The 14,412-nt window shown below is 38.4% G+C and overlaps 1 protein-coding gene across 2 annotated transcripts in view; it reads right to left on the reverse strand.

The window, feature by feature from the left end:
• The window catches only part of RARS1 (arginyl-tRNA synthetase 1), a 36,395-nt gene extending 24,552 nt beyond the window's left edge, over positions 1–11,843 (reverse strand). Inside the window, exons 1-3 of one of the 2 annotated variants that reach the window (XM_072400810.1) lie at positions 11,686–11,843; positions 8,782–8,916; positions 2,258–2,446 (exon numbers count right to left, since the gene is read on the reverse strand). In XM_072400810.1, coding sequence (XP_072256911.1) covers positions 2,258–2,446; positions 8,782–8,916; positions 11,686–11,751 — 390 coding nt within the window. In that variant the 5' untranslated portion in view covers positions 11,752–11,843. Of the gene's footprint in view, positions 1–2,257; positions 2,447–8,781; positions 8,917–11,662 lie in introns of both variants that reach the window. The other variant, XM_072400811.1, reaches the window with a different exon arrangement.
• Between the last annotated feature and the right edge of the window lie 2,569 nt (positions 11,844–14,412).

The following is a 14,412-nucleotide window of genomic DNA, read 5'->3' on the forward strand; positions in this document are numbered from 1 at the left end:
TTAAAAAAAAAAAAAAAAAAGGGCAGAACCCCCCTTTAAGTGCTGCTGTGGCAATCAACACTTAATGGGAGCGCAGAACTTCCCGGGATACCTACATCATGCATCCCGGGAGGCCCTGGATGCTTCTTCTGTGCATGCCCGAGATCAGAGGAAAGATTCCGGTTCCACATATGCGCAGTGAGATGGGCTCACTTTTTCTTTTCCCCTTTACAGCACCTGAAGGAGTAAGAAGACCGGAAGAGAAGGCAGAAGATGGCGGCGCTTGGCGCAGAAGAAAACGGGATGAAGAGGAATCCCAGGACGACACAGGACTGGATCGCAAGAAGGACCAGCGTCATCGAGGGATCTGCCAGAATAAAGGTAACTGTGATTTGTTTGCTTTTAGTTTACTTTAATTTTACATTTTGAAGGTATGTTCTCTATCAAAGGTTTAGGGTGGGCACTAAAAGCGAAGGATTGTGTTTTCTGGTATCCTGGAGGCAACCTAATCCATGGTAAATTTTAAGTTAAAGTCGTTCAATTGTATGAAATTGAAAACGTGAAGTAAATTCACTAAGCCAGTTTATAATAGCAAGACATCATCATGGTAGCGTCGCCATAACAAGATATGGTAAAAAAAAATTTTTGCATGTCAACACTGGAAAAAAGGTCCCTTTCCCATTCTACCAAATATATTGGTTGGAGTAGGATGGGGCACATTTCATCCCCATTGCCATATTCTGTACCTGTAGATATATGTTTGACCAAACATAAACACATTATGAATGAGAATATAGGTGTTGTAATTTTTTGGAAGGTGTGGTTGTTTGTCCAACAATTCAGATATTATATAAATTCCTTTACAGTGTGGAATACTTTTGTAAAGCACATCAATGTCAATGGCAATTAAATGGTTGTGGTAGGGACTTTTGATTTGTCATTTTAAATAATGCTATTTTCTCCTTAAGGTATGAGGGCATGATGTTTTTTGTGCATATGTATTTAATGCTCCTGTATTCTTCTGTTCATCTAATTTATGAATGTATTCTCAATAATAGGCACATGACTAAGACTTTTGTAAATACTAGGGAAAGTAACCCTTTATATACAAATTTTAAGATGCTGACTAGTACTAGCCTTTTAATTTAGTCATTTGTCCCAACCCTCCCTGAGGAAGCCAAAACAAGCCAAATTTTGTCTGTGACATGTTTCTGCTACCTGCCCTTTTATCCGGGCTGTAGATTATTAACGAGAATCTCTGTATAGCATAGGTGGATTTTTCGACAATTTATTGTGGTTCATAAAGAATACCTACCTTATGGTTGTAAAAAGCATATTTGTACAGTGTATGTAAACGTATAAAGATCTGTGTATTTCATGAGGTAATACTCTTACATAATTAGTGCACACTCAAAAGCATCTACTAAGTAAAAGCATTCAAGTTCCAACATTGTTCACAATCACCGGTTTAAACCCCCCCTAGCGCTATTCCCGAGTGTGACTCGGGGTGGGAAAAATTGCAAAAAGCGGTAACCTCGAGTCACACTCTGTGACATATTGACTATACATTTACAGTTTGTACGATACAATGCAAAGCAAATATACCCCTGAGGAAGTCTCGTTTTTGGGTTATTTAAAAAGACGGCTGCAATTCTTACTTTGGATTTAATGGATATTCACCTATCCTTGAAGACATTGGTTGAAATTTGGGCATCAATAAATCCGTTGCATACATCTCAAATATAGATAAGTGATTGTTTAGTGCCATCTAGTGGCCAATTAATGTATTTAAAAAAATTTGTATTTATGATTGTTGGTGTTTGAATCCTTTTTCTTTTTTTTGATCTTAACTGCCTAAAAACGCCTGTTTTTCTACATAATTATTTGGTTGCATATTTATTTTAGGAGGTGACAGTAAAATTAACAAATATTGATAATATTACTGATGGAGTGACTCTCATAATCACATTCCTTTTTACTTCATAGTCTCTGACACTGTAAACATGCTGTAAACATGGTAACAGACTGAACATACTCAACCAGACCTTGATAAGAGTAACAGAATTTTGCTACAACTGTAGTGTGAAACTGGAGGAGTGAAATAGGTATGCTTTATACACACAAATACGCCCATATCTGAAATGAGCATTGTTATAATTAACCCTCCATCCATTGGTCTACTGAAAATAAACACAGGCTGTATTCTAATAACAGTATAAGAAAAGAAAAAACACACAGATGAACCCAAAATTCAAAGGCAGTAAATACATTATATTACCTGTGTAATTGCCATTGCACTGTTGCACTGATAGTCACCAAATTTCGGCTGCTGGTTTGGAGTGACTGCCAAAGGGGCATTTTCCAGTTCAGGGAATGCAGCTTTAATAGCTCTTCCAAATATATCCTGGAGCTGGCCATTGATGTTAATCATACTCTTCACAGACTTGTTTTTTTCTTCTTCAAGACTCTGTAAAATTCAAAAATACTTAATACCCAAGAATTCCAATGAAAGAAAGAGAAAAAAAAAAGAAAAGAGAGCAAGAGAGTAAAAAGAAGACAGGAAAAAAAAATTCTGAGAATCACAGGTTTTATTTATTGAACACCATTGGCTCATATTTTGATAAAACAATCTTTCCCCTCTGATACAAATTATGATGGGAACTTGGGTACTGATGTGCATTTCTTCTCCAGTGACTATGCTCCCTAATCTCTTTTAGGAATTACGCTCCCTAGCTGTCTATTTCTGTCCGTATTTCCATGCAAAAAAGCGGTACAATTTTTCTGCATGGAAATTTATTTTACATTGTAGGCCTATATTTCTTAGGCATAACTCACCGAAATATGTCCAATATTTAATAAATTTTATAATAAACTTAAAAACAAAAAACAAAAATCTGTTAAAAAAATATAACAAAAGATAAAAAAAAAAGTTAAACATGTAATATAAGTGTACAGTAGCATATATAATATAATTACATTTATATTAAATGAAAATTTCTTCGTATTGGACTCAATACAGCTATTTTGTATTGAATCCAATACAAAATTATTTGAATTTCCTGCCAATCCTCCCGCCCGCACCGACATCACCGGCAAAACCCCGGAGATCATCTCTGCACTTCACGGCTGAAGATCGGAGGAGGAGGACCTGTCCCCAGGACCTGTGGGGACCAGCAGGACGACAGGGGACACTGACGGAGGAAGGTAAGTGGGGTTTTTGTTTCAATCCTTTTTATTGGTTTTAACATAACAAAACACACACAAACACATAAAAAAGGCACATAGAGAAAAATGGGGGCACAAAGCCCATGTTTGCAATAAGACACCGTGAACCAAGTGTCGCTTTTCATATACAGAACATTGTTGATATAGGTTGGGGACAACCATAGGGAAGGTACAGTAAAGGGTATGGGGAAAACACAGAGGGGAACACACACAGCTAACAATTTTTATAGCCTATATGGGGGGACATAACAAATGTTAGGGATCCAAGAAATCAAATAAACCTCGAGAGCCTCGTTACCGCTCTCTGTAACCTCCCCAGGTGCATCCGGGGATTCATCAGGAATCCCTGTTCAAAAACAAAATGGTTAGCCCAGGGGTAGGGGTAGGATTGGGCTAGGGGTATGGGGGTGCCCGACAGGCCTATTTCGTATTCAGTCTCTAAGTCTACTGTTGACACAGCTGTATCAAAAATCTTCTGCGCCCTTGCACTCTGTTAGGCTTAAGGCCAGAGCGATTTAAATGGGGGCGATTCTTTGAACCAGTCCCATGCGGACCATAATAACTTGTATTGCTCCATCTTATTCTCATCCTCAGCTACTAACAATTCAGCTAAACTTATCCATACGTTGTACGTATAACGTTGTACGTATACGTTTTCTAGTTCTATAAGCCAATCTTTCATGGTGGGTACTGTGGGCTGTTTCCATTTTCTAGGGATAATTGTCCTAGCCGCCGTAAGAAAGTGTCTAAACACCTTTCTTACTAGACTTTATGGACTCAGGAAGGATGGATAGTAACGACATTTGGGGTGATATCCCTAAATCAGATCCAGTCACTCTGTTGTATATGTCAGCTATCTGATCCCAGAGCACTCCCACCAAATATGTAACATTGTGCCCCGTTGAGAATGACAGCGCCAGCACCTGCCGGGGAGTGAGGGAGACATACGATGGGTATCTGTGGGTCATAAATACCACCTGGAGATGATTTTGGTTTTTGATAATTGGTCTCCTGGGCCTTACAAGGAAGTGACATTTTATAGGTCAGAAAAAATGCCTTTTCTTATTCCAGAGGGGAAATAGATAACCCCAATTCCTTTTCCCAGTATCTCATGTAGGTGGGAGCATTATTAGCATATACTCTAATCAATATCTCATATAACTGGGAGATCACATGGATCGGCCTGTTCGTGGAACATAGTAATGTTTGGAATGCTGTGCGGCTCCTATGTACGGCATATGTGGCAAGAAATGTTGATAAAAAGGAGGATAGTTGGTTGTATAGTAGCCACGCATTCGGCTGTCTCTGCATCCCGGCGTCTAAAGATGAGAAGGGCGGGACCCTCCTATTCTGTAGTATACTGCATATCTGCCTATTATCCTGAACCGTCCAGGATAAAAATTTCCTAACTTTCAGCGCCGGGGCAAATGAGGGATTATCAAACAGGGGGGTCATGGGCCCTATCTTAGAGGACATGTGACCCGCCCTGATGAGGCTGTCCCACTCCTTCAAAAGGTCAGAGGTAACGATTGGTAATGGTTGGTTTATGTGTAATTTAGACCTGTCCACCCATAATAGGGAGCGGAGATCGATGGGGGATAAAATATTTTCCAATGGAACCCAGCTCTTCCTGTTTCCATTATGAAACCAGTCAACTACCCGAGTCAGCATGGCTGCTCTGTAGTAACATCTGATATCAGGGACACCCGTGCCACCTAAAGCTTTAGGCCTAGTAAGATAACGGAGGGCTATTCTGAGACGTTTCGTTTTCCACAAGAACTTTCTGCACATTTGCTGCATTTTGCCTATAAGGGCCGGCGGTAAATATATGGGGATCGTCTGAAAGATATACAACAGTTTGGGTAAAATATCCATTTTAGGAGTATTAATTCTAGCAAACCAAGATAGAGGTAATAGGTCATACCTTCCTAGTTCCGCCTTCAATCTACCCAGCAATGGCTCATAATTATAGCAGAGCAATTTAGCAGGGTCTGCTGGTAAAAAGATTCCTAAATATTTGATTTTCTCATTACAATGCCTAAAAGAGGTATGGTTTTTAAGATATTGTACCTGGACTGGTTGGAGTGAAATATTTAGTATTATAGATTTATTAAAATTTACTTTGAAATTACTTATCACCCCGAATTTCTCGAATTCCTTCAGAATCGCCGGTATAGAAGTCTGCGGGGACGAGATATACATGAGCAGGTCGTCTGCAAATAGGGACAGCTTATATTGTTGTTTTCCAATCTGGATCCCCTGTACATTCGGGTTTGTCCGCAGCGCCACCACCAGGTGTTCCATTGGTAAGTGGGGTTTTATTATGTTTTTAGGTACCCCGAGTGTGACTCGGGAATACCGATTTTTGCATGGAAAATCCACCCCGAGTCACACTTTGTAATACTGCTAGGGTGTTAGGTCTTTATTCGGGGGTCTCAGGTCTAACTGTAAACAGAAGCAAAATGTTAGCACTCAACCTCACCCTCTCATACTGACTGGTTTCCAAACTTTAGAACAAGTTTAATTTGCTGGGCACAAAAATTATACCCTACCTGGGAATTACCTTACAATGAAATTCATTATGCTGTATCAACCAAAACATCCCCCTCTCTTCCCCAAAATTACTAAAGATTTGAATGACTTAATATTCATCCCAGGCATCTACACCTCTTCTGTACTTTACCCATAGTAATTCCCAAAATAGTATTAAAAATCCAGAATAAACTATTCAAATTTGTTTGGGCTAAACTTGGGTTTGGGTTAAATCAACGCTTCAACTCTGTATATACCTAAAGTCATGGGACGCCTTGGAGTCCTTAATAACCTGTTCCACCAGGCTGCACAAGTTGTTTGCCTGGGACAGAGCACAATGCCTGAGCCAAGGCCACAATGGACTGTTCTGGAAGCCCTCTCTCTCTGTCCGCCAATCCCAATTGGATCCCAGGGAACAAATGGCCAGCAATTCTATGCCCGTCTCCATCATAAGCACTGAAATTCTGTGATGGGGGTAAAAAAAAAAAAAAAAGGACCATAACCTGGCTCAACAAAGGTTTCTTTAGTTCAGGCAACTTCTTGGATGGTATTATAAGTGTGTCACCTTTACAGAAAGTGCTCTACCAACATCCGAAATGTTTAGAGTTACTTGCAAATATGATCATTTATAAAATCTAAAATAAAAGGGGTTATCCCCCAATGCCAAACTGCATAATTTGAAAAGTCTATTTTGGAGGGAAAAGATTCTGCCTAAGAATCTATAATCTAATTTACAGTCATGCAGACTAACCTACCAAAGCGGTTTAGGACAGCATTATTTTCCTAACTGGATGAGTCTGTCCCGAGGTTGGTTGCCTGCCTAATTTCATACATATTCTTAGCAGCTCTCTACTGGAAGGCTTCTAATTTACCTATTCTTGTACTCTCAAAGATAAAATGGCAGTGTTTTTTTTTTTTTTTACAAAATTTGAGACCCTTGGATTTCCTTCTTATCGGTATAGATCCCACAAGAAGAACCTTTCTTCTTTCCTGCCAATCCTTCTCCTCCCTTCCCTCTTTCTAATGTAGCCTGTATTGGGTTGAACGTGATTCTCAAATTGTTTGAAAAGATAGTTTGTTTTGAAGACCTGGTTGGGTTTAAATAGTCAACAATAGGGGTATTGAATTTTCCAACGTTTCACTTTACAGATTGTTTGTTGTAAGAAGAAGTGCATACCGTTTATCCCTGATGCCTTACCTTTAACAAAGTATTTGTTTGATTCCTTACTATGTAACTTGATTTTTTGTAAAACGTTCAACTTTTGTAAAATGTTTTGTAAATTCTTAATTTTCCCCCCTTACCGCCATATATGATTTTAAAATCCCTGTGAAAACCAATAAAATATTTGAAATATACATGTATTTGAACAAACATGGGGGTAGATGAACTATTCACCCTCGGGGTGGATTTTACCTACAAATAGCGGTAATCCAGGGTTAGCTTTAACCTAAAAAAAACAAAAAAAAAAAAACAACTTACCTTGTTCTGTTGTCGTCCCCCGTCGTCCTGCTGGTCCCTGCAGGTCCTTCTTTGATCTTCAGCCGGGCAATGCAGAGGCGATCTCTGGGGTTTCCCGGTGACGTCGGTGCATGCGTCAGTGCGGGTGGGAGGATCGGCGAGAAATTCCAACAATTATGTATTGGGTTTAATATAAAATAGCTGTATTGAGTCTAATACAAATAAATTTACATATAATATAAATATAATTATTTTATATATGCTACTGTTCACTTACATTACATGTTTACATTTTTTTTATTTAAAGTTTATTAATAAATTTATTAAATATTGGACACATTTCGGTGGGTTATGCCTACAATGTAAAATAAATTTCCATGCAAAAAAAAAAAAAACACTTTTTTTTTTTTTTGTAACACTTTTTGCATGGAAATTTGGATGGAATTAGAATGCTAGTGAGGTTAAAACTGTAACTGTATATATTGAAAGTAGCCCTTTTTAATTTTACTACACTTAAAAAAGCCTTTTTTTATTTGATTTTTTTTAAATCTATATTACAAATAATTTTTAGGTTAAGTAAAGATACTGAAGATACTGATTCCTTTTTTTTTTTGGTTTGGTAAATTTATTTTTGACTTTCCTAATTTTCCTTACCCTTTTGACCTATCCCCCTACATATGAAACATTATGGACATGTTTCCTTATTCTTTAGCCAAGAATAAAAAATGACAAAAATATAGAAACCATCCCTAAATAGTTTTACTAAGCCAGATTTCACCCAAGGTAAGGTACACTTTGTTTTGGTGGAAGCCTGTTGGTGCTCTGGAAGGTGGTATAGTTGCCAAGTGTACCAGATCCCATGGGACAGTCTGGGGATTTGGGACTTGCACGATCGGTGTTTTACAAGTTGAACCACAAGGCCTAGGACTTAGGGGCAGCATAGTGCTTTGTGCTAGAAACTAGTGAAGTGAACCATCAGGACTGCAACGCAACTGGCACAACTGTCAGGCAGAATGATCTCCTGCACAGCAGTTACAGCATAGTACCAGCTTCAGGAAAAACAGATGGGCAGGGCGTGAGATGTTGATTAGGAAAAGCAACTAAAGCTTTTACTGACACCATTTAATTGGAGGTATATTTTGCTCTCAGTGACACTACAAATGTGTCATAGTTTACTTCCGCAAACAACAAAGCTTATTTTACCTGTGAAAGCTTTTATTGTTGTCTATGACTACTTGTGCAGGTGGCAACCTCTTCACCAGTTTTTGGATGAGAATCATTAGTACAGGAAGTGAGGGAAACTCTTTCCAATAGGGTCTCAGACAGAAATGTAAACTTGTAACAGAAGTATTGGAGGAAGTAAGGCTTTAATGTTCCAATTTACTTTTAGGCCCACACTCTTCATCAAAGGCATCTTTAATGTCACAAAGTTGAAGAAAGTAGATAAAGAAATACCATCTCCTACAACCACATTTAATCCATAGGACTTACATTAAAATTACCTAAGCATACTCAGCTGTACATTCGATAAGCCAGATTCAAACTGAAATTCTACTCACTAAAATAGAATAATAATATTAACATACCTTGCGTAGAATGTTCAATCGGTACTTCAGCTTAGCGTTTTCCTCCCTTAAGGCCTCTAAAGTTGGGGAGTTTCCCACACTAGTAAAGTTTCTAAGAAGCTCTATCTCAGCAGCCAGAGACTTGATCTCCGTTTCCTATTAAGTTTAGAAAGAAATAAGTATTCAAAAATATTTCCCCGATATATTGCAAATTATTTGTAAAGCACAACTTTGCAGTTTTGGATAATTAAAAAAAAAAAAAGAAAAAAAGATACACCATGGAGGAGAGAAAAAACAAGTGCATGCCCACTGGTTTAGCACCTTTAATAATGTTTCTTTTTCCTTTGTATTCCTTTCTTCTTCCTTGCCCTTTTGACCCTCTTTGCCTGGGTTGTTATTCATTTTGATGGGATTTTACCTATTATATTAAACCTAATATCTATACTTTTTTTTTTTTTTTTTTAAGGCAGTGATTATGCTGGATATGTGTGTTATGATATTGGGGGGGCAGGGGGTTGTTAGAGCTGCACAATTGAAAGCTGACTAGTACCTCTCACCTGCTCCCATCAGGCAGCGGTTCCTGCCACTAGGAAGTGGTAAAGGTATGAGCCTAGCCTTACAGTTTCTGTTATTTTTACTTCTGTTTATATTTGGGTGCTTGATTTTTTTCATGTCAAAATATCCTCAAAATATCAGTTTTCTTAAGGAGGAACTAAACTCAAAAACTAGTCTTTCAATTATTAATCTATTCTTACTTACTTGCACTAACATTTCAGTTTTCCCTGATGGCACTGGCTGGGTCAGCTTGTTTCCATGAAAAATATAATGATTTCTAAAGTGTTTAGAAGTGACCAGCTTGTCTTCCTCTCCTGACGTTCTTCTCCACCCACTCCCCCTCCCTCCCTCACTAGCTGGAGCCCCCTGCACAGAGAGCTCACAAGCTGAAAAGAAGCAGGAAGCGGCTGCAGACTGAGCAGTTGCATTTGAGTGACATGAAAGTCCCAGGCGAGGAAAGAAAAAAAATCTGCATAATTAGGACAGTGGGAGTGGATTAGAAACACTCCCACCATGGATGGCATTACCATTTTGCAGTTCACCGACTAGGCGATGGAGAAACCTGGGGGTGTGTCTAGAACTTGTTTATGTTTAAAGGTCAAAGCAGGCTGGGAAAAAAAGTATTCAGATGATTATACCTTGGGCTTATGTTATCCAAAAGCCAAAGTTGATTTTGGGGGTATAGGTACGCTTTAAGTGTTGAGTGGTTTCTTCACTTACTATCTAGTGCAGACATTGTTTTTACTAGGTGGTAATTGAAGGGTTTTACCGAATTAAGCCTCTGACTACAGTAAAATATTACATGGGTTTAATCCCTACCCCACTTTAACTTTTAAATTGGCAACAAAGTCTGACTCTTAGTAAACGCATATCATCAAAAAAAAATACACCACTGTAAAAATTACATTTATGTGAAATTGTATTGGAAAGAGATAAGAACATCTTTTACAATGGAATTGATAGATATCAAAACATCATAGAATCTACATAACCTTTATTTACAATGAATTAAAACATCATGTCTGCCTTTCTGCTTTCCATGGAATGGTCAGTATTATTACTGGGTACTATATGCTGGCAGGGTTAAACTGTTGTTGAAAACAGATTACACCTTTTACCACTCACTCCTGACTATTGTTCTTGTTCATCAAAACAAATCTTGCAGCTTCATCTTCCAAAAGCTCCTGTTGTAACACACTGTCTATCATTGTGCGGCAGTAAAGACAGGGTTGTTCTCTTCTCCCCTGTCACCATAAGCAACTGCTGAGGCAACGCCCAAAAGCCAACCCATATCCTGACCACATTCCCAAGGCTCTTGGGATCTTAAGTCCTACAGGTGTGTATAGGAAGATACAATTTCTATGATGCTGTGACAGGGAATACGAATAGAAATTTAAAATCATGAGATTTTTTTAAGATTATGAAAAAGGATCATTTCCATTTTCCTCTCTCTTATATACATTGATACATACACACACATATAAAAGGAGATAAGATCAAAATAAATAGAACTTTGTAAAAAGACTTTATTTACAGTTAACCTAACTGATCAGTTGTAATGATGCTAGAACCATTTCTCTTGTCACAGCATACTCGATATGTGTTACCCAGTAAATGTGATCAGACGTGAAATAAATATGTAAAACAATTTTATGGCTGCAATAACAGCCAAGTCACTGTTCTAAGGTCTTTTTAAAAAAAAATACTATTTGATGCAGGACACTTCATTGCCAGCTTAAGATTTAGTGTAGTTACATAATTATTAAAATTTATGATCTCAATGTGCATGCGTGAGATTGGCAAATTTTTCTTTTTGCGCAGAAGAAGCACCCAAGAGCCTTCCAGGATCATGACGCGAATTGGGGGGGGGGGGGGGGGCCCTTTTTTTTTTTTTTAAAAAAAGGATGTTGCACCTAAAAGAAAAAACAAACACTGAATTTTTACCCAACATAAAATGGTTGTCTACCCTTTTATGTAAAGTGAAAATTGTGAGTTTAGGTCACTTTTAAGTAAACGTGATTGACTGATCATCTCCAAGTGTCAGCATGTGATTCTATAAAAACACTTTTGTCAGTTTGCTATAGGGTGCAGGTCTGATTTTCACACTTGTACTGCATTACATTAAAATAAGCACTGAATATTATTAATATTAGCGATAATAATAAACCTATCACTGAAAGACAGAACATAAAAGTTATAGGTAAAAGTAGCACTATGCTGCAGGCATTTATTTCGCCTGACATTACTAGTGCCGGTATGTATCACGTGGCAATATTCACACTACTTCCCTGTACATGGCTACACCTTACACAGCCTCCCAGGGCTGCGGACAGTAAAGGGTTCTCACGTGTATATCTATGGCTGCCTGACCTGCTCTCCCAGCTTTTTCTCATAGTAACACACCGGTCCCTCCATCTTCCAGTCTCGCTGACACATTCAGTAGAGACCGCCCCAGGAAGCAGCGTCATCTACATCATGCTGAGGAGGAAACTACTGCGTATAGCTTGAGCATAAACAGAGGAGCGGAGTGCCTGTCATGCGTGCGCGCTCTCGTGAATGGCTACGTAAAGACACGGGTCACATGGGATTATGTTTAGTGCGTTCTCGCCCCTTATCATGTGGCCACGTGATCTATCATTAATTTAACAACATTTAAAACGCTTTGATTCAGACCTCGAGACAAACACTACCTTATAATATTCCTTAACCTGTGCTTGGGTACTGTTTTGTATTTTTATTTTTACATTTTTCCTATTATTCTGTTAAAAGACAATTCCAGCTACCAGCAAATATTTTTTTTTATACAGTAGAAAAATGAAATAATTACTTCCAGTGATGGCCAGCTACTGTTCCTATTTCCAAGCATATTATATTATGTACTTCCAGCTCTGCTGAGAGCAGTGAATCTCATTCATGCAGTACAAATGACAGGATGTTTTTATTTCTCATTTTGTTCAGTTTTAGGATTATTAAAAAAATATGTTGCAGGTGAAAATGTTGAAATTGTCTTTTAAATAAACATTTAAAAAATGTAATTTGAAAATCTTTAAAATGTATTTCTTGTTAAAAAGTTTTACATACTAAGTGAGGTTGAAAAAAGACATAAATCCATCAAGTTCATCATTAGAGAAATAAACATATCGCAGATATAAAACCCTATGGGCATGGTCCAGAGGAAGGCAAAAAACCCTGATACAATTTGCTTCAACGGGAGACAAAAATTCCTTCCTGATTCCATAAGGCAATCAGATGGTCTAGTCATCAAATACTCATAAACATATATTGTTTTCATCTCTGTCCTGTTACTAATTCACAGCGCAGAGTAGTTGAACATACTATGTAGTATGGATTTTGTCATAGATTATTACATACCGGTATAACCATAAAACTGTTCAAAAGGGTGTGCCGTGGCACGCAGTGATCCAACGCGTTTTGCCATGAAGGGCTTCCTCAGGGATAGATAGTGGTGCGTGCTTATCGGTCCGAAGTTAGGAACGTGCCCCACAGGGGGGGGGGTGTGGGGGGGTATAAATGTAGTTGCTGCTGATGATAATGCTAAGGTTTGAAGTAGTAATTTATACTCTTGTTAGGGGTTTTAGCACAATTTACAAATATTTCATCGGTGCGGTGAAGGTTTTATTGTCTATTTGATGACTTATGTACTGAATAATCAATCAATACACTTCACTTTTTGCATGAAAAACCTATGACCCTCAAACCTCTTTCTTTCCTCTCTATTCAAATATACATTGGTTATAAGCTCTGAATTGTTAGAAAAAACTAGGTTCAGCAGAGTATCATTTCTAGTTGGGGCTTCTATAAACTGTACCATAAAATGATCTTTTATTAAATTCATAAATTTCCATCCTTTTGCTGTATCTGTAGTGCCATTACTCCAGTCAATATCAGGGTAGTTAAAATCTCCCAATAATAAAACATTGCCAGCTTTTGCAGCCTTTTCTATCTGTGCTAGTAGTTGATTCTCTATTCCTTCCTTAGCACTGGGGGGCCCATAGCAGACTCCAATAATTCCCTTTGTTTTATGCATTCATATATTCAACTCCACCCATATTGTTTAAAACTCCTCACTTGCTCCATCAACAAATCCTTCCTTCACATTCACCTTCAGATCACCTCTCACATACAGACAGAAACCACCACCTTTTTGTTTGGCTCTGTCTTTACTAAAGAGAGTATAACCAGAAATATTGACAGCCAGTCATGTGAAGAACAAAGCCAGGATTCAGCAATACCAACTAAGTCATAATGCTCTTCATTCATGCTGCAGGCTTCCAACTCCCCTATTTTGTTTGCTAGACTTCTAGCATGAACTTCTAGTGAACAGGCTTTTTAAATTATTGTTGCATTCACCTGCGCTGTTTCCCAAATCCTTTTGTTTTTAAGTACTGCACAATCCAATGTTTGTGTGTAACACGGGAAATGCCTTAAATTTATCCATACCCCCCCCCCCTCGCCCAACGAACCCCAATCCACCCTCTACTAGTGACTGACCCCTGTCTGACCTTTCTGCCACTCTATTTAAATGTCCCACCTCCCTCTATCCTAGTTTAAATATCCCTCCACCATTCCCCCAAGTCCTTCCCCCAGCACAACAGACTAAGAACCCAAATCCTTCCCTTCCCTTACACCTTTACTTTCCCTTTGTCTAAGCTCCAACTGCCTTTGCTGTGTTGCGCATGGCACAGGTTTTTTCCTTCAGCTTGAAACCTAGTTCTTTAAATTGATTTTTAAGGATCCTCTATTTTCCATATATTCTGTCATTGGTTCCATCATGGACCAAGACAGCTGGGTCATGCCCATCCCCTCCCAGCAATTTTGTTTACTCGGTTCACCACATGCCTAGCACTGGTATCAGGGAGACAGCAAACCATTTGGTTGTATCCGGGTGACAAACTATTCTATCAGTCCTCCTGAGTATAGAACCCCCTATGATAACCATTTGTCTATGTTAAGGGTAGCAGTAACATCTAGGGGTGTCACCACTATGTCTGCCACCTGCACATCTTCACATTTAATGAATTAATGGTGTTCTCTCCTGCTTCTTGTACAGGTCTTAATATTAAGTGTTTTGAAAAA

This window comes from Pyxicephalus adspersus, chromosome 2, assembly GCF_032062135.1.
Source record: "Pyxicephalus adspersus chromosome 2, UCB_Pads_2.0, whole genome shotgun sequence".
NCBI classification, from domain to species: domain Eukaryota; kingdom Metazoa; phylum Chordata; class Amphibia; order Anura; family Pyxicephalidae; genus Pyxicephalus; species Pyxicephalus adspersus.